At 34.2% G+C, this 21,178-nt stretch overlaps 1 protein-coding gene and 1 pseudogene across 2 annotated transcripts; both read left to right on the top strand.

The window, feature by feature from the left end:
- Nucleotides 1–2,619: 2,619 nt before the first annotated feature.
- LOC140035061 (uncharacterized) lies at nt 2,620–8,066 on the top strand. Of its 2 annotated transcripts, none has more exons than XM_072074522.1 (10): nt 2,620–2,752; nt 3,320–3,551; nt 4,660–4,864; nt 5,321–5,411; nt 5,489–5,634; nt 5,974–6,217; nt 6,324–6,428; nt 6,553–6,735; nt 6,832–7,033; nt 7,369–8,066. In XM_072074522.1, the coding sequence occupies exons 2-10, from the start codon at nt 3,332–3,334 to the stop codon at nt 7,863–7,865; spliced, it is 1,893 nt and encodes a 630-aa protein (XP_071930623.1). In that variant the 5' UTR covers nt 2,620–2,752; nt 3,320–3,331; the 3' UTR covers nt 7,866–8,066. The 2 variants fall into 2 exon arrangements, with proteins under 2 accessions (XP_071930623.1, XP_071930618.1); XM_072074517.1 differs by having other exon boundaries at nt 2,622–2,752; nt 3,331–3,551.
- Nucleotides 8,067–11,712: 3,646 nt separating this feature from the next.
- On the top strand, nt 11,713–17,794 carry LOC140006609 (uncharacterized; annotated as a pseudogene).
- Nucleotides 17,795–21,178: the final 3,384 nt, after the last annotated feature.

Raw genomic sequence — 21,178 nt, forward strand, 5'->3', positions numbered from 1 at the left:
CATACTACAGGCGGGATGCATGCATTTCGGAAAACAACTTCAGTAAGTTTGAAAGGGAAGTTGTTTTCCATAAGATGAGTGAAAATATTTTACATAAGAAAATGTTTTCAGTAACTTTTGTGCAACCAAACACGGGAAATTAGGAAAATATTTTCCTGGAAAACATTTTCACCCGAAACAAACAGACCCTTCATCCCTACAATAAAGATGAGATATTTGTATGTTCAAATTACAGCTAATCAATACTCAGTGGCCACCACCTCTCCAGGTGGGGTGGGAGGTCAGGGGTTCAACTCTTGCCTCCCACTAAATTGTCTACCCCTCATGGGCAACTCGATTGGTCTCAGCAAGCCTCCTTAAGAGCTGGTGTCTAGTGTCCGCAAGGATCCGAGTCCTGTGATTATCGTGTTCGGAGGATGGGGCCTCTCGTCTCAGGCCGGAGTGGGATTAGTCGGACCTCGTAAGAATTGATCCGGATACCCACTCTATCAGCAAAAAGAAAAAATAAATATGAGATAAAAGACTTACATGGGAGTATTTACAAATAAAATTACAAAAAAAAAGAAAATAAAAGTTTGCAATTCATACTTCCACCTATTTAATATTCATGTAACTCAATTTTAAAATGGAAGAAGATAATCCAAATTAATTCATTGATAACTTAAAGAGACAGCTTTCTTTCAAGTCCACATGGGATCATACATTTTAAAGATAACTTAAAATATTTTTACAATTTCTCATACTTTTTTACTTTTTCATGAATGCATTTTCTTAATCTACCCACAAAAAAAAAAAAAAAAAGAATGCAACCTTCATATACTTGCTTGTGAAACTAAATGTCCTAAATATACTCTCTTTTCTCCTTTTTATCCAATGCAAGTTTCTATATCCTTGTAGAATGAGAGAAGTCCACTCAATTGCAAGTTGATGAATATTCTAATTTCCATAATACATTTATTGTTATGACAATCTACATCTAGCTTCTTTTGATTAAGCTCCTACAAAACTTCTACTCAACAATAAGCCAGGTTTACACCCAATCTTGAAAGAAATGGTTTCCATCTCCTTTCCTGCAATACAATAAACTACACCTAGGCATGCAGACTTTTTAGTTTTCTTTATATGTTTTTCTCCATTTGGTGATCTAAGAACACACAATAAAAACACTATAAAAGAAAGTTGCCTATACTATTAATGCATTAAAATTATCATCCATTCCCTGAATTGCGACATTTCGAGGAAGAAGTTTGCCTTTTTACCCCAAAAAAAAAAAAAAAAAGTACCAAACCTACTTCTTATTGTGTGACTTTAAATTACCAAATAGATGAATCTTTCTTATATCTATGTTTTTATCTAAATTTTGAATATTATCAAAGTCTTAAAGTATTTTTTTCCAAATAAAAAGACAAATTTAAAAAAAAAATTGATTCATCTATATATATATATATATATCCCTAAAGAGGTAGATCAGGTACACGGTTACTAGAAGAAAAAAAAATCTGACAAGTGAATGAGTAAGCGATTAGAGGTCTGGATAAGGACATAACCGAAGATTTAGAAAGGCAATTAAGACCAAATTCCACGTGAGATTTGTTTAGTAAATGTCAAAGATTGTGCATTTACCATATGAAGAACGATACGTATTACTTTTGGCATACGCATATGACGCTATACATTTCTTATACTTATCTAGAGCAAGCAGGGCAAGTGGGCCCCCTCCCTCAATTAATTAGGTTTTGGTTAATCCACTTCTCATTAATTAGGACATTCTTTGGCTTTCAAAATGGACTAATTTAGTGATTTACTTTGTTGCCGGCCAAGAGAAGATCATGGTTGTGAAGCTTTTTGCATCTTAACATTCAACTTATTCAACTTGAAATTGAGTAGTTGAAATTATTCTTGGAGTTCTACATTAATTAAATATAATCTTTTGTTATCAAATATTAACTTTAAGGTCATAAGTTGTCATCTTAGAATTAAATATGAACTACCAATCAAAATAACTTTAAGGATTTGAAATTTCGAGACCGATTTTTAAGAATCGTGCTACAACCTTAAATTGCAAAATACCACCCCACTAATATGTAGTTAGAATATATCACATGACTTTACCTAATTGTCAAAAATTGAAATTCAAATTCTCAAACTTGATAACAGAACATCTTAAAATTACTCCGCTCGACACTATTGGATATCATGTCGTAAAATTTACAAATTTTTAATTCATCATCTTACTGTTTATAACAAGCCAAAAAAGCATATAACTTCTCTTTATTGGAGATCTATATCAAAAATTTCCAATGCTTATAACTGAAGTGGGCAAAGAAATTCATGAAATGTGAAAAAAAAATTCATGAAAAAGAGTTAGCTGGCAAATAAATTTCCAACATGGAAACAGAAAGACAGCCGCGAATTTGGCTAGAATATAGCGTAGATAGGATTTTTTTTCACATGTCAGAATTTGACTGACTTTGTGTCTTCAGAATAACATTTTAAAACGGCAAGTAAAATTTATACAGTCAATCAATGCAATCAAGAGATTTGGAAGCCAAGTCAGTCGGCAGTTATCACCCACCCCTATAAAAGGGATCCATCTACTGATCCAACCAACCGTCTCCATCCTTTCATTCTTTGAAAACCAAAGCTCATGCACTCATAGAACTCTCCTTTCATTCCTCAGTTTCTCATTTTGTTATAATTTACAATTCTTGCCTCCTCCATCATTCCTACAGTTAGATTTCCATTATTATAAGTAAGTCCATGCATTGCACTATTTTTTTAACATTTGTTTTTTTATCTCTTGAATCCTCAATGCTATTTATCGCCTTTTTTATTTTCTTGATTACCGATAGACTAAAAAATATTATTATGGTCATGTCACTTATATAGGTACGGATTTAAATAGCAATGAACTTAATCTACGTGATTCATGTCATTTTTATAGATGTTAACTACATTCTCGTGTAACGCAATGGTCGTGCTATAGTATTAGTAATTGAAAATTCGAATCCTGATATATTATTTGAAGAAAGGGCGATTTTAGTACATGAATCAATCCTTACTCATCTCTAGTTCTCTACTCTACATGTTCAGTTTCCTAAAATGTGTATCAAAATATATGATCAAGAGATCATCTTTAAACTTGGGGGATAAGATTTTAAATCAACGAATTAATTTTGTTAAGACTCTATTAAATCTCTCATTCTTTTTTTGGTAACATTTTTAGAAGGAAAAAGTTGCCTATTATTCTGGAGTTGCTTCTTTAGGTTCCAACATGTGTGTATAATACACAACACAAAAAACACTGATCTTGACATAGATTGTGCTCAGGATGGATAGATTTACAATATTGTGCACTGTGGGGATGGTATTACACTTGTGGATGGCTGTTACAGAAGCAGACTACATGAAGTATAAGGATCCAAATCAGCCAGTGAATGTTAGGGTCCGAGACTTGTTGAGTCGAATGACACTTGAAGAAAAGATTGGGCAGATGACCCAAATTGACAGAAAGATTTCAAGCAAAGAGATCATGAAGAAATACTTTATAGGTATGTTTTTTTACACGAGCAAGTTTAGGTTGATCACGTGAAGAATTACGAGTTAGAATGGAGGTTTGGCATAAACTACGAGTGGATTATGGGCATGTTTATCGGGACAAAAACTTAGATTGTTTTGACAAATGTAAAATGTGTATTACAGGGATTAGGCAGATGACTTGCGTATTCGTGCAAGAAAACAGGGAGAGAGCATTTCGGAAGTTGCTAAGTAAAAGCAACCTAAAGAATTAAAAATTTTCAAATTTTGTATAACAAGATTTTCTTTAGGATTGTCTTGCACTCTTTTGTGTGTATTTTCTTCTTTTTCATGTATATAATAAGATGATAACAATTGTTATTTATCAAATTATGTTTTAGTTGAAGTAATTAAACATATATAAAATTTTCTTAAACGAAGTAGCTTTGTCTTTTTGATGACTTGAGAATTTGAGTGTGACATCTGAAGAAAGGTCTTGCACTTAATAGTTTCAAATACATCTCTCTCACAGATTATGTCACTATGCTTCCCTTGTAAGAAAGGCATAAGTCGTAAGCCTCCTTAGACCAAGAAATACATGTTCAATGAATTTGTTTTCAATTGCATAAATAATTTCCCCTATTATAAGATCAACTCTTTTCTTTTCTTTTTTTTCTGTGTGAAAAACAATTTTTTTTTTTTTTGCAGAATTAGCTTGATAAAACTAGTACCAGCTTGTCAAACACAATGAAGTATTAATTTACTTAAAATTTGATGACAGGGAAAAAAATCCTACAAATGGTTTTCGAGGTATAATATCAGTAAGCTCTCAAAAAATGGGTGTAATATCATTGCAGATGGCACATTTAAAAAGCTAAAATATCCTGCATCCTTTGGGAGATTCTGCGAAAAATTTTCAGCTCTATGCAAATTGGCAAGGATTGTGCCCAATGCAAATTAACAAAAGACAAAAAAAAAAGGAGCTAGAAGAATTTTGATTAAAGATTTTCCATATACTCTTCTAGTGTATAGCTAGAGGTAGAAAAATGGAGAAAAAAAACATTTGATTTCAGCTAAAGTCTTTCTGGAAAATTTGTTAAGTAAAATGAAATCTTGTGACACTTGGATGAATGACAATGGCAGGAAGTGTATTGAGTGGTGGAGGGAGTTATCCATCTCCAACTGCTTCTGCTGAGACATGGATCAATATGATTAATGAATTTCAAGAGGGTGCCCTCTCAACCCGTCTTGGGATTCCTATGATTTATGGGATTGATGCAATTCACGGCAACAATAATGTCTACAATGCTACAATTTTTCCTCATAATATTGGCCTTGGAGTTACCAGGTAGTTACTTTAACCTGCTGGTGCTATATTATCTAGTGTAGAATGCTATACAAGATTATGGTACCATGGAAGTTCAAGTGACTATTATTCATCTCTTCTGATCTTTGAAAATTAAGGGTAAAAGGGTTCTTATTGATTTCTTTCTTTTGTTAGGTTTACATGACAATTAAAACCAGGGCCCTTTTTGTTGTGTTTACACTTGAGAATTAGGCTATTTAGCACAAGAAATGTTGTTATATTGAACTCAGAAACTAGACTCTTCGGTGATTGTAATAATTTTTTGTGATATAAGTAGCACATTGAGGCAAGGGTTAGCATAGTCTCTGCTTGCCAAATCATACAAGAAAACAGATGAATTTGTAACAGCATTGCTTGATTTTCATTTTTGGAGTAATTTGCTTTGCTGAATGTATGTATGTCGTAGCTAATGACTGAAATGTTATGAACTATCATCAGGGATCCAGAACTTGTGAAGAGGATAGGAGCCGCAACTGCACTCGAAACTAGAGCTACTGGAATCCCATATACTTTTGCACCTTGTATTGCAGTAAGTAAAGCGTAGGCATGTGATTGATCATTTTCTGTTCGAGTTGGCATAACAATTTACTGATTTGGTGTTCACAGGTTTGCAGGGATCCAAGATGGGGTCGCTGCTATGAAAGCTATAGCGAAGATCATAAAATTGTTCAGGCAATGACTGAGATTATCCCTGGTTTACAGGGGGATGTTCCTGCTAATTTTCCAAAGGGCATTCCCTACATAGCAGGAAGGTATAAACTGTGTACTTATTAGCCTCATTCTTGTTTTGGCCTTTGTCACAAAAGAACCCAACGAACTCTCGTGGATAAAGCAAGGAATTTGTACTTTAACATGTCAGGGAGTTCTTGCTTGCTGGTTAATTTGAAAACATTAACCTAGTGGAGGTTTCATGAAACTGATTTGTGAGGTGGGAAAAGCATTTTTATGAGGGATTCTACATTGTATAAACCTTGATTTCCATTGAATGCTATAAGCCGTTACCATGCTAAAATCAGCTCTTTGTAAGGGCGTTAGATTGGAAATTTTTTTATTGTCAGCATCCTAACAAATTTGTTACTTTTTGACAAAAGAAACAAGGTTGCAGGATGTGCTAAGCACTTTGTGGGAGATGGTGGCACAACCAATGGGATTAATGAGAACAACACAGTGATTGACTGGAATGGGCTGCAAAGCATCCACATGCCTGCATATCTTGACTCCATTAAAAAGGGTGTTGCAACAGTGATGGTATCCTACTCAAGCTGGAATGGAGAAAAGATGCATGCTAACAAGAAACTCATAACTGGATATCTCAAGAAACAGCTCAAATTCAAAGTAAAATTTCCTAGCTTGAAAACTATCAAACTCATTTGTCAATTTGGGCTAGTCTGAATTATTAGCTAGTGCCAAGCTTAATGCTCTGTATGTTGCCATGTTTCAGGGTTTTGTCATATCAGATTCGCAGGGTATTGACAGGATTACCTCCCCTCCTCATGCTAATTATACTTACTCTGTTGAAGCTGGAATTCTCGCTGGAATAGACATGGTAAGTGACAGAACCAGCATAACATAGTTAATATCATTTTGTTATATCCAAAAGGTGTTGTCAGGGAATTTATTGATTTCTACATAAAATGTATGTACTGATACTCTTTCCTTGATTATTGCAGATAATGGTCCCAGAGAAATTTACTGAGTTTATAGATGACCTGACTTCACTTGTGAAAAAGAATGTGATCCCTATGACCAGAATTGATGATGCTGTAAGGAGAATATTGAGGGTGAAGTTTGTCTTAGGTCTCTTTGAAAACCCAATGGCTGATTATAGCTTGGTCCATGAATTGGGAAGCCAGGTTCAAATACTTTTATTTGAAATTACACTATCTTGTATCTATGCTTTTTACTTTGGAGCGAATTTCTTTGTCTGCTCAATCAATTCTGTTGCACAGGAGCATAGAGAATTGGCCAGTGAAGCTGTGAGGAAATCTCTTGTGCTTTTGAAAAACGGTAAAAATATTGATGAGCCACTGCTTCCTCTTCCAAAAAGAGCATCAAAGATACTTGTTGCAGGAAGCCATGCTCACAACATTGGTAATCAATGCGGAGGGTGGACTATTGAGTGGCGAGGACTAGCCGGAAACATCACAGTTGGTATGTTTCACAAGTTCTTCAAATAGAGCATTTTAAGCAGATATAGCTAGCGGTTTCATTATAGGCAACTAAGCTGAATTTCTTGAGTAAAGAAGGGATGATGGATTTTAGAAATGTTCTAAAGCTTCTCAGAATTTTTTGTTTGAGTAATACTGTACAAAAATGGTAAGAAAATCCAGGTATAAATTTCAGAGAAATTTAGTCTGCATAGGGCATACTTATTTTTGTGCCTCAAGTTCAGGCCACTGTAATCGGATTCAATCACTTGGATGAAGTGAGCATATTCATGGACTATTGCATAATAAGCTCACAGTGGAAAATTGGGTTTTTCACAGGTACCACTATCTTAACAGCTGTGAAGAACACTGTTGATCCACTAACGGAAGTTGTGTACAGGGAAAATCCTGAAACAGAACTTCTGAAATCCAACAAATTCTCATATGCCATTGTGGTTGTCGGTGAACCACCTTACAGCGAAAGCTTTGGTGATAACATGAATTTGACCATCCCAGAATCTGGCATTAGGACAATCAATAATGTCTGTGAAGCGATAAAATGTGTGGTGGTAATCATATCAGGTCGCCCTGTGGTGATCGAGCCATATCTTGCTAAAATCGAGGCATTAGTGGCTGCTTGGCTGCCAGGAACTGAAGGCCAGGGTGTTGCAGATGTTCTATTTGGTGGCTATGGTTTTACAGGCAAGCTTGCAAGAACTTGGTTCAAGACAGTTGATCAGCTTCCAATGAATGTTGGTGATCCACATTATGATCCTTTGTTTCCATTTGGATATGGCCTCACAACTTCACCTACAGAACTCAGAGCATCTCAGTAAATATTACAGGATTCAACCTTATTCTTCCAGTCGTTATAGCTGGTACACTCAATTTATAGCTGTATATATACTGAAATAGAGCTATAGCAGATTGTATTAGAATTGTCAATGACAGTTGCTTGTGGATTTGAAACTATTTATTCTACACATAAATAATTACAAGGTTATATTTATGACATGGGTGAAGATTTTGTTGGGAAATTTTGAACATTTTCTACAGGAAGTGTCCCTCTGGTGTCTGCGTTTATATACTTTCAGTTGCTGTTACATGTCCCAAGAAAAGAACAAGAAAAAATATATATAGTATGATAGATGGCCAAAGAAGAAGTTTTGATTATGGCTGAAAGAAAGCCAAGCTTGATATTCGAATTCAGCTTGACTCGATTAGAGCTCATTTGAGCTTGTTCACCTATTAATCAAAACAAATATTAACATTTTGTATTGGATAAAATTTCAATATTGGCTCGAACTTGACTCGATTAATATAATGTATGAAATAAACATGTAAATATTCAAGTCATTTGAACTCAACTTGAGTTAGGCGCGATAAAAAGCTTGTTTTGGTTTAACTCAATCAATAAACAAGCAAAAACTTGAACACAATTACAAGTTCGTTATAATAAACAAACATGTTTATACCTACTTTTGATTGATTTAAAGTTTGGATAATGAAATTTCCATGTATTTTGGAAACTCTGATGTGACTTGGACTTTATCTTATTAGGCTTCCACTAGCGTTCATTCTTTTTTGTGGGCTCATTTAAATTCACCAATAACATGAACCTAGAAAATGTTTTTTCTTTTTTCCTCTATGTCTAATTAATAAGTTTTAGGGTTCACAAAATTAAACTCCATTTTGGCCTTCTATTTTCAATTACGGTATTGGAATCCACTTTCTTGCGGCGGCAAGTATAATCAATTAGCAATTGTTGACAGCCCTACTTTTAGCAAAAGCGCACTGTGTCATTTTCGCAACACCAAAAATTATAATTATCAGTATAGGAAAATTCTCTGTTTCTTTTCAATAAACATTTATATACTTATATTTGCAACATTATAGTAGCTGCCATATCTTAGCTTCAATTACTTAATCAATTAATTTGAAGAAAATTTGCTTCAAAATGTGGATATTTTGTCACAAAATGATTTTTTTTTTTTAGGAAAGAATGTCATAAGGTCAAGATAACAGCCCCTTTTTTTTCAAATATTTTTCCCTAGCAACGGAGGGGTGGAATTTAAAAAGCGGGAAAGAGAGAAGAGGCTGGAGAATTAGAACTCAAAATCTCTAATTTCTGGAGTCTCAACCTTAATAGTCAATTTCTTATGATTTTTACATGAATTTATGGTGGTTTAAAACTTATGGCATCATGCCATTTTTTTTCTGCTCTTTTTAGGAGATTTGATAAACAATTGAGTAGCAATTTTAATTCACATCATCTTCTTGACTTAATTAGGCTTGTCAACATTGTTGAAATGTTAACTAGGGTAAGAGTATGCAAAAGATAGCACAAATATATATATATATATATATATATATATATATATATCTAAGACAAATCCATTAACAGATACAGGAAGAAGAAAAAGACTTGTATTTGCTTGAAAAAAAAAAAAACAAGTGTTAGGTAAACGAATGAGTAAGCAATTAGAGATTTGGATAAGGTCCATAAGTGCTGTATTTGGACTAATAAGAGTCCAGACTTTGCTTAGGCTGTAATTGTAAGAAAAAAGGTCGCGTATTTGACTAGTCATCAAATGTTACGTAGTGCATTTGCTGTAAGTAAAATAAATTAATTACATGTTTAGTATTAATTAAAAGCAAGCAAGCAAGATCAAATTCTGATTATCTACGTATTTAATCAGCATTTTTCCTTCAAGGACTTAAATTAGCATTAAAGTTGACTAGTTCACGAACTTTACTTGGCACCTTCAAATTGTTATGTGTGGTGTCACACTTGCACATTGCACTTATATTTTTTTTATTTACTTGAACATTTATGTTTTTTATTTGTTTGAACTTTTGCCTTTAATTGTTTTTTTATTTTCATTTTTCGTAAATGAGAGGTTTTGAATTCAAAATCTTCTACTTATAATCTTTTCCACCGTACCACCCAACCCAACCTTCTTTGCCTTTAATCACTTTGATCTCAGTTGAGATTTAATTCTTAACCTAAAACTTTACTCTTAAAAATTAATGGAGCAACAACCTAACCATATTAAGATTAACATGATCCTAAAGTGCTCAAGATTCATGTAGAAGTTAGCTAATTAAGGAAAGACAATATGGTCAAAATAATTTAAAGCCCAAAACTTTTAAATGTTAAAAGGCAAAGTAATTAAAAAAACCAAACCCTATTCCGCCCATCACGCACCACGACCCATTACCCCCACACACCACCACTACCAACCCACTACTGCCACCACCGTCCCCCTCTCCCCTCCTCTCTCCTTTCTCTTTCCCTTCCCCCTTCTCCCCCCTCCTTCCTCCTCCTCCTCTTCCTTGATTGTAGAGGTGGGAAGAGGGTTACAAGGGAGGGGAAAGGAAAAGAGAGGAAGAGGAAGGAGAAAGAAGGAAGGAAAAGAGGAGGGGAAAGCGAAGGAGGAGGGGGCGATGGTGACAATGGTGGGTTGAGGTGGTGGTGGATGGTGATAGGTGATTGTGGTAGGAAATTTTTAAAAATATCTCAATAAAATTTTAAATTTTAAAAACATCCCAATAAACAACTATAGTAACAAGTTTTTTACATACAATATTACAGTGTAATTTTTTAAAGATATCCCCAAAAATACCTAATTCATATGGAGCCTGCATTAAATTTGCCAAACCTTACGGTTGAAAAGAGCATAATTGTTTTAAAAGTTGTGGAGAGCTTAGCAATCACATCAAATTCTCCCTTCGCCTTAGGAAACCAAATCTCAAGTGGCCAGCAAAATGGTTACAACAACTCAAGATAGGATTTACATGTAAGAATATTTGTTTAAAACTTCACTGACTTTCCAAGTCATTACACAACATTGTAAGGCGGCAAGTAAAGTAACAAGAGTTGCCGGCTTTTGGGGGGGGGTTTGGGGTAGTTTATAAGTCTCCTCAGGAACCACAAGAGTTGCCGGCTTTTGTGATTTCCTGTGGAATTAGGTTTGTAAAATGCCAAAAAGTCACTTCGGCTTTGGAAAAAAGACAACAGCCTGTCCGGGTTGAGTGAGGTCTCCTTAGGTCTTAGTAGCAGCTCGCCTGCTTAAGGTTGTTATCCCACATCGAATGTTGGGGGGGGGGGGGGGGGTTTGGGGTAGTTTATAAGTCTCCTCAGGAACCACAAGAGTTACCGGCTTTTATGGTTTCCTGTGGAATTAGGTTTGTAAAATGCCAAAAAGTCACTTCGGCTTTGGAAAAAAAAAGTAAAGTAACAAAAACAGTAGAAATTAGACGCCAATTAAGTCAGCCATTAGTTATCATTGACCCTATAAAAGTAGCTCCATTATGTATTTTCTCCCTAACTGAACACTACAATCTCTTGCAGCAAATTAAGCTAGAGCCAAAGATAGTGTAATGCCTTCAATTTTCCCTCTTCCAAGGCAGCAGTCCTGATATTGCCTAAACCTAACTCCGACAAAATAGACTCAGTAAGTTCATGCATTACCTTGTTTATCATATATATATATATATACACACACACACACAAAAGAATGAAGTCTAAATATCATAATGGTGGCTTGCATGGAAAGATAATACTACTAGTTTTACTATATAATTTTCAAGTTGCTTCTCTTTTGGTTCCAATATGGCATATAGATTAATTAGGTATATGAATTCACTGATCTTAAGCTTCAATTGTTGAATTAGATTTTGAGATGGAGAGATTTGCAATCAGCATTTTGGGAATAGTGCTTTTCATGTAATTCTGCTGGGCAGCTGTTACAGAAGCAGAATATATGAAGCATAAAGACCAAAAACAGCCCTTGAATGTTAGGATAAAAGACTTGCTGAGCCGAATGACACTTGAAGAAAAGATTGGGCAGATGTCCCAAGTTGAGAAAAAGATTGCAAGCAAAGAAATTGTGAAGAAGTACTTTATAGGTACGTTTTGGTTTCTACACTATCATGAGTATGTGAAATTTTTAGTATCATGACTTGATGACTTGCATTTCTGCGGGATAATAAAGGTACTTGGTAACTGTTTTTTTTTTTTTCTTGAAAATGATAATATCATCAAGGAGCAAATGTTTGAAAATAAAATGAAAATGTATTTGAAGATGATCTTAGGTTGCTTCATGTATATAGTGCACTTGTATACATATTTATCTTTTCATGATATGCTAATTCTATACATGGATTTATTTTTTTACCTTTTTTTATTGGCAATATCAATACTTGTTTGCTATGTAAGACTAGTTTCGTTCTCAATTGTATACTCTTTTCTTTTGGCACTAAGTTGAATTGGTTTTTAAAATGTGAAATGAAAATATATGTCTGTATGTATATAAGTATGTGTTTATGTATATGTACACACAAATACAAACATGCATATTTTGTAAGTATGGTGCCCCGCAGGGGTCTATTGGGGTGGGAGCGGGGGGGAATTTTTTCCCCCTGTTAGGAAAAAAAAAGAGATATATATATATGTGCATAATTATATATATAATAATATTATCAATTATACTACTAATTATACATGTTTATTAATAAAAATTATTAATTATTTATGTTAAAATTATTAATACATTTATATTAAATTTCTAACTACACTTAATATAATAACACTTTTTTCTAAAAAAAAATACAATAATGATTTAGTGATTGTATTTGTATCAAAAGTAAAAACTTGATTGTTTTAGTTATATTTGTTTTATCATATTAAATTGTATTCAAATAACTTTTGTTTAATTATTTTTATGAATTTCAATTGTGAAATTACAATAAATAATAATTGGTGATATGTTGATATTTTAGTACTTGATTATTTGCTCAAATTTAACTATAATGAAATTATATAATAAATTTATTTTTAACCCCACGGGTGTCCCCGCGAGAGAAACGGGGCGGGGCGGGGCAAGGCGAGGACGGGGAACGGGGTGGGGGTGGGGGAAATTAATAGGCAACGGGGGGTGGGGTCCCCCACCCCCGCCCCATTTGCCACCCCTAATATTATGTGTGTGTATGTATGTGTGTGTGTGCGTATGTGTGTATGTATATATATATATATATATATATATATATACATATATATATATATATATATATATATACATACACACATACACACACACTTTAATAGAGTTAAGAAAAATAATTAAAAAAAAACTAATTGGCCCACTTTACAACTTAAGGGCGGTGAAGAAATACCGGCTGCGGCCTGCTGGCAGCCTCAAATATGTGGGCTAGATCCATGAGGCGGCCCGGAAAGATGTAGAAGCTGCAATTTCAACCTGCACTATTTCTATTGCTTGACTCATGATTAGATTTGTGTAGTATCATGAGCTAGTAATAAAGAACCAAAAAAGAATTAAATGAATACAAATTTTTCGAATTTTCAGTTAATATATTTAATTTATACTCAATTTATTATTTGAACAATATATACTCACACTTATTATCTCTTTGTATTTGGACAAATTTTAGACTTAATTCATTTTCTGATCCTAAAAGTAATAAATTTCTAGTAAAAAAAGAAAAAGCAAAGCAAGCAACTATGGAAAGACAGAATAGGTATAAATACTCAAAATCATGACATAACATCACTAATGGGAAATTGGCTATCGTTAACAATTAAAATGGTTTCATGTTGATTTGGTCTAGAATCTGATACACGTTTCTTCTCTATTTAAAACCATTTAGTCCATTTAAAATATGCTAAACATTTTCAAAAAATACAAGGAAAAAAATCAAAATGTCCTAAATCCCTTTTTCTTTTGTTCTAATTCAATATGCTTTTATTTTATTTCCTACTTGGAAACCTCCCAAAAAAAAGCAAACAAAAACAAATAAAAAATGATTTGAAGTAATGAATTGTTGTGACACTATTTGGAGGAGTTGAATTGGCAGGAGGTGTATTGAGTGCTGCCTCCAGCTCCTAGAGCTTCTGCTGAAGCATGGATCAACATGGTTAATGAGTTTCAAGAGGGTGCACTTTCAACTCGTTTTGGGATTCCTATGATTTATGGTATTGATGCCATCCATGGCCACAACATTGTCTATAATGCTACCATTTTCTCTCGCAACATTGGCCTCGGTGTTACCAGGTGACTTTGTGCAGCATCACTTTGATGTACTACTTAAAATGCCTTACAAGATTATGTTTCCAAGAAACATTTCATGCTATAGTAGATCTTTTTGTTCTTGGTATTTAAACCTAAAAGGGTCCTTACTTATACCTTTTAAGGAATTTCCATCTTTAGTTTGCATGAATTTTTGGAATATTATGTAAGTATTAGATATTTAAAAAAAAATTAGTGGCATTCTTTTATTCAGTGCAAGTGAGTTATGCAGAGCGTGGGATGTTTTTGGAAGTGAATTTGGGAGTGCTTTTTGTAGAAGGTTGCTTGAATTCTTTGGGATGATACGAGTAACTTCAGCCAAGGGTGAGCGCTAGTGGTTAAGAAAATACCTACTAGTAGCAAGTCTAGCAAATCAACTGGAGTTATATTTGTCTTTGAACTTGATTTACTGCATTGATGTTGTGATAATTTACTGAAAATGTTCAAATCAGCTATCATTAGGGATCCAGAACTTGTGAAGAAGATAGGAGTAGCAACTGCACTTGGAAGTGAGAGCTACAGGGATCCCATACGATTTTGCACCCTGTGTTGCAGTAAGTACACCATTGGGCATGTGCGTGATCCTTTGTTGTCGCAACTTAACTCCATTTGTTGACTAACTATGTCTTCATAGGTTTGTAGGGATCCAAGATGGGGTCGCTGCTACGAAAGCTACAGCGAAGATCACAAGATTGTTCAAGCAATGACTGAATTTATCCCTGGCTTACAAGGGGAAGTTCCAGGTGATTACCCTAAAAATTTTCCATATGTGGGAGGAAGGTATTATCCATTTACATTCACTCTACTGGTTATGTTTCTTTGATGAGGAGTAATACGCCTCTAGATGGCCTTACTGAGAAATTTTGCACAAATGGATTACATTTGAGTAGTGGGAGCCGAATATTTATGAGTTATGGTTCTTGTAGTTAAGCAGGAATGTAGCAAAGATTGATCTTTGTCTGGATTGAGCATAACGAACCACAAAAATCAACTGTACTTAGAGCTTTTGAAGATTTCCATCTGATACTTGTACAGAAATTGCAAAATCTCTTCAATCTGCTCCTGTGGTTCTTCTGATATAGTATTCTCTGTCTCCTTGGGATTCAATATTTGCTAGGTATATAATAGATATCCTAATACATCATTAATTTTCAATCAAGGGACAAGGTTGCAGGATGTGCTAAGCATTTTGTGGGGGATGGTGGGACGATGAATGGAATTAATGAGAACAACACTATAATTGACTGGAATGGGATGCTCAGCATCCACATGCCAGCGTATCTCGACTCCATCAGAAAGGGTGTTGCTATTGTGATGATATCCTACTCTAGCTGGAATGGAGTAAAGATGCATACAAACCATGAACTCATCACTAGATACCTCAAGAAACAGCTGAATTTTAAAGTAAAGTTCCCAAGTTGGATTTTTTTGGACTCATTAGTCAATTTGGTATATTTGAATCATAAGTGACAACCGTGCATATTTCCATGTATGTTGCTGCGTTTCAGGGCATTTCATGTCAGATTTGGGGGGTCTCGACAACATTAACTCTCCTCCTCGTGTCAATTATACTTATTCAGTCCAAGCTGGAATTCTTGCCGGAATAGACATGGTAAGCGAAAAGAACCAGCATCATATAGTGACCATGGTTCAAAGTCGCGGTCTGGACTGTTCCACATCGGTCTCGGCGAAACACGAATTTTTGAAATATTTAATATTCTAAAAATTATAAAAAAAAAGGATAAACAAAAATAATTAAAAAATTAGTAAAAAATAATAAAAATTCAAATTGACTCAGGATGACTCGGTGTGACTCGACCGTTTTAACTCTTCACGGTGACGTTTCGGCATGTCACGTAGCTCGGAAACGTTTCGTCGCAATCTCGTCTCGGACTAGACCGAGACGGAGACGACTCAGCCGAGTCGTCTTGGTCTCGGCCGAGTCTTCGAACTATGATAGTGACTTTAATTGCTTTTGAAGTGATGAAGTGTTTGTTTTAGAGGCTTAATTCAGGATATAGTTTTCAAGTTCAAAGTGCATTGGAAAAATAATAGTGCCGGTTACTGCTTCGAGTCTTTTTTTTTTTTTGGGAGAAAACTACCAGGTTTATTGTTAATCTTTGTCTTATTGCAGGTCTTGCTCCTACAAAAATTTAACTAGTGTATTGATGTTCCGACTTTACTCGTAAAGAAAAATGTGATCCATATGAGCAGAATTGATGACGCAGTGAGAAGAATTTTGAGGGTCAAGTTCATCATGGGCCTCTTTGAGAATCCAATGGCTGACTACAGCATGGTTGATGAACTGGGAAGCCAGGTTCAACATGAAGTCTCCTTTCTGATTTTACTTTCTCATATATGTATTGTTTCTAACTTGGGAGAACTAATCAATCAATACAGGAGCATAGAGAATTGGCCAGGGAAGCTGTGAGGAATCTCTCGTGCTTCTGAAAAATGGCAAAAATATTGATGAGCCACTTCTTCCTCTGCCAAAAAGAGCATCAAAGATACTTGTTGCAGGAAGCCATGCTCACAATATTGGCAATCAATGTGGAGGGTTTACAATTGAATGGCGAGGTCTTCCTGGAAATATCACAATTGGTATATCTAGCAACTTGTTCAAGTTACAGCCTTTTGTGGTAAATATACCTATTGAATTTGATTTCAGAATGCATCTGAACTTGGTTTCTCTAACGGAAAATTAGCAGCACTACTTAATAGTTGTTGATCAATGGTTCTAGCCTCAAATTCCAAGCTATTAATCAGAATTCAGCATATTATAGTGGTAGAATCAGAGAACAGAGAATATGTAGTCATGTACTTTTTGATACTAAACTACCAGTGATTCATGTGGTCTGACAGGTACCACAATCCTAGCAGCTGTTGAGAATACTGTAGATCCACATACTGAAGTTGTACACAGTGAATATCCCGCAACACAGTTTCTGAAGTCCAACAAATTCTCATTTGCCATAGTTGTTGTTGGTGAACTGCCATATTGCGAATCATTTGGAGATGACAAAGTTGACGCTACCAGAATCTGGCATCAAGACCATCATCACTAATGCCTGTAAAAATTGATAACAGAGTTCGGCTAATTTTACTTAATCGCCGGACACTACCTAAGCGACCCGCTCTTAATTATTTTGGAAGAAAAAAGAATTACAAATGAATTCTTTGTTGCTACAATTGGATTGGAAAGGTAGAGAGTTTATTTATAGCTCTCATTCCCAATCCTTGAGCCAACCGATGTGGGATTACAAATTTTGCGACAAAAGTCAAATTTGTGGGCTGTGGAAAAAATCAACAATAACCATATCAGGCCGCCCCTTGGTCATCGAGCCATACCTTCCTAAAATTGATGCACTGGTGGCTGCTTGGCTTCCGGGAACTGAAGGCCAAGGTGTTGCTGATGTTCTACTTGGCGACTATGGTTTTACTGGCAGGCTTGCAAGAACTTGGTTCAAGACAGTTGATCAGCTTCCCATGAATGTTGGTGATGCACATTATGATCCTCCATTTCAATTTGGATATGGCCTCACAACTTTATCAGCAGAACTAAGGTCATCTGAGTAAATGTTACAGTATTCAACCTCATTCTTATGGACTTTACCTTGAATTTCAAGTCTTATCTACCCTGGATTAGTCATAGGCTGCATCTTTTTCCTATATTACAATCTTTCAGAGAGAATATAATATATAGCAAATATGTGTAAGGAGATGTTTTAGGAATGATTGAAGAATATTAATTATTGAGTACTGAGAAACTTTGGAAATTTTTTACACTAGGGAGCTTTTATGAGTATCCAACCAAATTGGCAATTGTACTATGACTATAGGTTCATCATGCTCTATTATACATGTGTTTGTAGAATGTTTTTAAATTTTACCACAATCCTGGGAATTTTTTTGAGTTTTCTGGGCCTGTAATGTCTTGAGTATTAATAAAATTCTTACTCAACCAAATTTAGAAATAAGAGGAAATGAGTCTTAAGTATAGGATTTGCATCAATCTAAAGTGATATAAGATGAAAAAAAATAAAGAAAGAAAATGAATTGATGTCCAACGAAAGTCAAATATAGCTATCATGGCTGGAAATAATGGCAGAAAATTGTTCCATTCCAAAATCAAATGGCAACAACGAGTCAACATAAAAGCCATAAGCCATTAGAATTTGATCAGGGCAAGAACAAAAGAAAGAAAATTGGGATAGTGGTTTTATTGCCAAGACTCTTTCAAATTGCTATGATTGCTCAGACTTTCCTCTGGTTGTGTGGACAAAGAAAGTATGCATTCCTTGTCCACTTTTTTATCAACATTTTGCCCGGCAACACAAGGATGAGGAAAGTGGAATCCTACAAAATGTGTGCCTCCTTATGCCCATATGAGTTTGTCCCCTGTGACTTTTCCCTTTTATTTTTCTCGAAACGATAACTTGATTTTATTGATTTCAAAAGCTATACACTTGCGAGCTAATTTTGTTATTTACATGATTTTTATATTTACTAACTAAACAAAAGAAACACATTTGAAACAACAAAAAATTGCCCCTTGCAAGTAATAGGAAAATATTTTGCTATTAACTAATTGTCTAAATTTTTAGGGATAATTTTAGATACCTCCCTCAAGGTTTCTAACAATTACACTTAAATACCCTCTAAAATTAAAAATTACACTCACCTCCCCTCTGTGATAGATGTGACAACATGTTAGCACCAAAAGCGTCCTAATGACCAACTTGCCCTCAAAATGTTGTGGCTAATATTATTACAAAAATGTGAGAAAAAAATTGCCTACAACAATAATATTTGTTTAATTTGCTTCTTAGCGCAAGCATCTGCAAAAAGAAAAATTGATTTTGTCATTTCTCAACTATTATCCTGAGAAGCAAAATTGATTTTATTATTCCTCAAATGCCATAGAGAGGAAGAATGCCAAGAGTTGAAAATAGCATTCATTTTTTACATTTTATCCAACTTATATGCTACCAAGATATAGCTGTTGCAACCTGTCCAGCTCTTCTTGCTTCTAACGATCAAAAGCGCAAAATTTTATATGTACTCTTTGTTGTACTAAAAGAATCCCTATTGGTTTCATATCTTTTTTCTCTTTTTTAAACAATTTTTATAAACAAAGTGGCAAATATTTTGTTCAGAATATATAGAGGGTAAAGTTGGCAAAATTATTATGTGTAAGTACCTTTTACCACTTTTTTAACTTTCTTTTAGTGACAGGGGTTGCAATATTTATCAAATGTGTCCATCAAAGGAAGGTGAGTGTAATTTTTAATTTTAGAGGGTATTTAAGTGCAATTGTCAGAAACATCGGGGGAGGTATCTCAAATTATCCCAAATTTTTAATATAAACAAAGCCAAGCTTTGAGAGAGAGAGAGAAAGAATTTTCAAGCTAAGTTTTTTTCTCCTTCTTTTTTTCACTTGGATGTAATGATAAAAAAATTTAATAAATTTTCAAGAAACTATGTTGATATGAGTAGTATTCAACCCGAAGGTCTCGATCATCCAATCTCAAATTTAAATTTATTTCACTAAATAGAAAATTTTGAGCAAATCATGGTGGTAAAAGAATTGCAAGGAAGGTAGTTACCATTCACTAAATCTTTGTTGTGTGTTTGGATCATAAAACACAAGTTGTGGAACTTCAGCAAAATTTCATTTACGTTCACAATATAAAGAACCATCCCTTCGGTCTCTGATGACGTGCTAACAAAAAATGTTGAACACATCTACCTTCACTTTTCCTAATTCATTGAACCATCCTTTTCAAAGGCTTATCTACTCTACTCTTTTCCATAGCTCGTTTGTCTTGTTCTTGTAACTGATAGGATTTTATTGATTAAGGTCAGCATCAGTTACGGGAAACAGGGACGGTTCCGTAATTAGAATTACAACACACTTTCCCCAATGTCAAGCTATGTTTTCAGAACCGGACCGGGTATCGATTCGGTCAAGTTTAGGGGTCAGGGATCAATGGGTTCAACCGAGTTCGATAAGAGTTGAACCGAATGATATCATAAATAAAAATTATTTAAAAATTAAAATATTATATATAAAATACCTAATAACATGTTAATATTAATAAAGGTATATTCATATATATATTTGATATTTCAAATATATTTAACAAAAAAATACAAAGAAATTAGAATAATCAAGTAGCAATTTATATTATTTAATGAGCATTAACAAATTTAAAATTAAAATTATGGACTTAATTGAAAAATAATGCCAAACTTTAAGAAAATATTGATAAAGTATGAAATATTTGAGGTATATTAATAATTTTTAACAATTTAGGAATGAAAATATAATATTGAAAAATTTTGAGTTTTTTTTTTAAAAAATGCTGATTGAACCGAAAAATCCGGTTTTTTTCCTGTCAAACTTGGTTTTGACTGGATTTACTTACCCGATTTTTTAGCATAACTTGAACTGAGCACTTGGTCGGTTCTCAATTTGACCGGTCGAACCGGTCGGTCCGGTCTGAGTTTTAAAACACATGTCAAGCCAATTGCGGATGTTCCATTTCTAGAACCCTTGCACCTCTAAATTGTGAAACGTGTTTGTTTGGATAGGAGATTATTTGAATAAAATTATTTAAAATAATATTGTAGTATTTTTTTTATAATGTAATGTATGTGAGAAAAAATGCGATTCGAAATTATGTTTATAATACAAGTAAAATAATATTTAAATTTTTGGTCCAAATTATGGTATCCTCTTCCAAGAGGCATTTTATGTCACAATTTCCTTGACCAACTAGATGCCTTTATTTATTTTATTTGTTTTTGGCTTTTTTTTTTGTGTTTATGACAAGAGTGAAATGATATGCATTTTTATTTAAGTTTTTTAATTCGGAGGATCATATAAGAGATATATTCAATATTTTATTTTACAGTACCTAACAAGACATGAAACATTACATTAACAAACACACATGTATTCAATATTTTATTCCTATTAATTCTTAAGTGTCCAAAAAGGTGTTTTTGGCACTACAACTATTAGTGAAAAATCAAAAAATGAGTATTCAAAAGTGCAA

This window comes from Coffea arabica, chromosome 1c (assembly GCF_036785885.1).
Source record: "Coffea arabica cultivar ET-39 chromosome 1c, Coffea Arabica ET-39 HiFi, whole genome shotgun sequence".
Taxonomy (NCBI): Eukaryota; Viridiplantae; Streptophyta; class Magnoliopsida; order Gentianales; family Rubiaceae; genus Coffea; species Coffea arabica.

Bases quoted from the DNA above. Each gene is read 5' to 3' on its own strand.
- LOC140035061 (XM_072074522.1), top strand. From the start codon at position 3,332: ATGGATAGATTTACAATATTGTGCACTGTGGGGATGGTATTACACTTG. The intron at 4,865-5,320 runs GTAGTTACTTTA...AACTATCATCAG, and splicing joins ATTGGCCTTGGAGTTACCAG to GGATCCAGAACTTGTGAAGA. The intron at 6,736-6,831 runs GTTCAAATACTT...TCTGTTGCACAG, and splicing joins TCCATGAATTGGGAAGCCAG to GAGCATAGAGAATTGGCCAG.